The sequence below is a fragment of the Perca fluviatilis genome, chromosome 10 (genome assembly GCF_010015445.1).
Source record: "Perca fluviatilis chromosome 10, GENO_Pfluv_1.0, whole genome shotgun sequence".
NCBI lineage: Eukaryota > Metazoa > Chordata > Actinopteri > Perciformes > Percidae > Perca > Perca fluviatilis.
Window position 1 is genome coordinate 33,437,287 of NC_053121.1, and position 3,766 is coordinate 33,441,052.

Sequence of the window (3,766 nt, forward strand, 5' to 3'; positions counted from 1 at the left end):
AAACGAGTAACTTCAGATTTTTTTCCACTGTTAGATTGTTTGCATGCTGTAAAAAGAAGAAATAAGTGAATTTTGTACGTAGGCAACATTTTTCATGTCCTTCAATAAACACTAGTGACCAAATTTTCCTTTACAGGCTTTTGTTGGAATGGTGGGAACATCTTATGGGTAAATTAAACTGTAATGACTTTCCCTTTTCTTATTTTCTTCCACAAACTGAAATTCAAGATCAAGTGTGTGCAGGAATGTCAACATGAAACGTTTTCTTAAAAATGTAGCGCAGGAAGTGCTCAAATGTAACCATTTTACAATAAAAAAAATGTCAAGGAAATGTACCAAGAGCCAGTAAAACATGCTGTAAGAAGAGTAGCAGGACATCCCCCTGAACCTGACAGAATATGATTTATGAATTTATACATGTAAGTATTGCCAACTTAGCAACCCTTTCAGTTTCCTACAAAATATCTTTTACTTTTACAAAGTAATTTAGAGAAAATAGAGAGTTAAATTTGTAAAGAAGGGTGAGTAGATGCTCGTAATGTTTTAAGACAGAACTAGGCAATGAAATACTTGTTCAGTGGACAAATAGACGAGTGTAGGTTGATGAGTTTATAAGCAGCCGTTTACATCCTTGGGAGTTTCTTGGAGAGAGCTGCAAAAGTTACAGTTAACAGTTCTTTATCTGATAGAGATTGTGTCACACATACCAACAAATACTACTGAAACTACCTTTTTTTATTATCAATTTATCTCTTTTTTCCATTTTCCATCTTTTAGTGTATAAAATGCAACAAAAAAATGTCAAATGCTGATGAAATTTAAATCATTTCTTTATTTAATATGGATAAGTAAAGGTGCCATTTCCTAGAAGACTTAGGGCCAGCAAGTCATTTTAACATGTAGGCAGCTGAGGAAGGGTGGAGGTTGTGGGGACAGGTAGGGCTCCAGGGTGAAGTCTTTAGTAATGCAGTAAATGTTAAAATGACTTGTCTGTCCTCTGTAGCCAGCTGGACGTCTTAGACCTCCTTGTTGGTCCAAGTCCTACAATTCCTCGTGATCTTGTTTTTAAGTTCCTGGATGAAATGGATGATGTTCTTCTTTTTCTTCGGCCCAACGACTGCCTGCTGGAGCTTGGAGGAAGCATGCGCGCTGCCGAGGATCTGTATCACCTGCTGGGCGATCAGCATACAGTAGGCTTGTATGGAGGCCTCGTACTTCTTCGACGACTCTTCCCAGTCAGGTTCGGTTGAAGAGCCGCTTTGGACCTTGATCATTCTACCCATTCCCCAGGATGCCGGAGGGAAGATGAGCGATGTCATCAGGCGCTTTATGGCTTCCTCGACGAAGACGTACACCTGCTCAGTGGGCGTGATGACACCGACAGACCATCTTGTCGGCTGGCTGAGTTCTGAATCGGACCACGCCTTTCTGCCGGGAGCCAGCGACCTAGGAGCACTCTGTGCCTGTTCGTCAAACATGCTAGCGAGCTTGTCTGCCAGCATCTTGGAGAAGGTGAACAGCTTGTCCTGGCTGATCAGCTTTTCCAGCACGGTAAGTGCTGCGTCGTCACCCAGGGCGCTGCTGTCGTCTTGTTTCAACGACCGCTCCGTTTCATCCAGGAAAGACTTCACCACGCCTGCCATGCTGTTGACCACGGACTCCGATAAACCAGTCGCTGTGCTGTGGAAGCTCTGAATACTACTTCCCTCCTGGGTGTCCTCAGCTTTTTCATCACTTGTGTTGGAAAGAAGATCAGACAACACCTTCCTTGCCTCGTCCTTTTCGTCCTCCCTCAGTTTGTCCGAAGCCTCTTTGTAGGACTTATAAAACTTCCGCATCGTCTCCTGCAAACTGGTTTTAAGCGCCACGGCTGTGGTGACAAAACGTTTCTCAGACACGCTGGTGTTTTCGGACCGTTGCCATGGGAAGGTCCATTTCCTTGGCTGTGGCTCCGACAATTGTTTTACACTGTTTAACACAGTGTCCAACATATCTGAGGCCACAGAGTCCACGTTGGGTTCATGCATGATGGCCCTTCCCTTGAAACAATACGGGGAAAACATGAGCAGTGACCTCATGAGGAATCCCTTCAGTATATGCAGGCAGATATCTCGAAACCTGCTGCATGAAAGTTCTTTGACAACCTCCTCAGGGGACACAGTCATCGGATAAGTTGTTGCCTTGTCCTGAAAAGGCGACCCGTCACCATGTCCGACTTCAGAACTTGCCTCCTGAGCTCTTTTATCGTTTGGGCTTTTTTTAAAGGCTTCTTTTACTTTGCTGGTGCAGCTCTGAAGTTTCTCATGAAGGTACCACCAGCAGCTGCAGCAGTACAAGTCCAAATCCAACTCTTTCAAAGATCGTTTTTCTGTCTCTTCCCTGGTCCCTTTTAACAATTGAATTTGCATGGTGATGTTTTTTAGGAGTCTGCTAACAGGGCCTTCTGTCAGCTCTGGACAGGTGTCCAAGCTTTGAACGATGGCTGACATCACCTCCCCTGTTGCCGGATCCAAAAAACTTTCGATGTCTTGCCATGATCCTAATTCACAGAGGGCCCCGTCTACAAAGCTCACAGACTTTTTTGAGGCAGACTTGGCTTCTGCTGCCTGTTCCTGGCCCTGGTCCACCTGCTGCGCCACTTCTCCCAGCATGCTACCGGCTGACATTCGGGAGGTAGAGCTACCCAAAGAAAGAAAGAAACCGTTATTGATTAGTTGAATCACACTTGGAAGTTTTCTTAATGATAGTACAAATTGCATATTTGCCCAGTGCTCCACACAGTAACCTTTGATTGAGTCACAACCTCAATCAAAGCAAAAATATGAGCAGAAATTTCTCTTTTAGGGCTGCAATTAACAATTATTTACATTATCGATTAACCTTTGGATTATTTGATTAATTGTCTATAATAATAAAAGTCTATCAAATAATGAAGGAAAAAAAACTTCCCTGAGGCCAAAGAGACATCTTTAAATTGCTAGTTTTATCTGACCAACATTACAAAATATATCAAAAATATATAACATGTACAAAATTAATCTTAAATAATGTAAAACAGAAAAAAATTGCTAATTTTCTGTTACAAACAACTGTTTTTTTACCCAAAAAATGAACAACTAATCATTCTCATCAATTAATTGACACGTTATTTCAGCAGGATTCTCTTTTCATCAGTAAAAGAAGACTCTACGGGAAGACTCATCCTAAAATGTCTTGTTTCCCTGTTAACTAAAACAGCTGTCTGATCCACAGACAATCCTGCTGTTGTTACGTATTAATATACACACTGTAGGATCATTTAGAGGCCTATTCAGGGATGAGAGGTGGATATTCTACCTTCTGTCTTTGCACTGAGTCTCCTCCTCTTTGCTGGATGAAGCCTCCGAGGGATCTTGGGTCTGCAGATGGACCGTCAGGGCCGGGACCAGCACCTGGGACACCAGCTCGGACACCACCCCGATGATCCTCGTAGACACCTGGGCCAGGTGAACCTGTGTCAGCTGGAAGGAAAACACACAGTTTAATACCGCCTGTAGGCTAATGGAGACATTTAATGGCAGCTTCTGTGTTCTAATTCTAAACAACTGAAAACAAAGCGAAACCCTAAAGGTTTTATCATATGCCTTATGATTTATCATGGTTAAAATTAACTGGTTATATTAGAAACCAGTTCCCTAATATTGCAAATTAAAAAGGCAAAATAATGCCCTTAAATTCAGAGATATATGGCAGCTGGAGTTCATGTAACTTTGTTTCTTTTCAAAAA

General features: G+C 42.4%; 1 protein-coding gene across 1 annotated transcript; it reads right to left on the reverse strand.

Annotated features, from left to right (window-relative positions):
* Positions 1–818: 818 nt before the first annotated feature.
* LOC120566347 lies at positions 819–3,500 on the reverse strand (the record flags this gene model as incomplete). Its single annotated transcript, XM_039812727.1, is given in 2 exon segments — positions 819–2,679; positions 3,337–3,500. Coding segments are annotated over 2 exon segments (1,827 nt in total), but the record flags the coding sequence as incomplete, so codon positions are not given.
* Between the last annotated feature and the right edge of the window lie 266 nt (positions 3,501–3,766).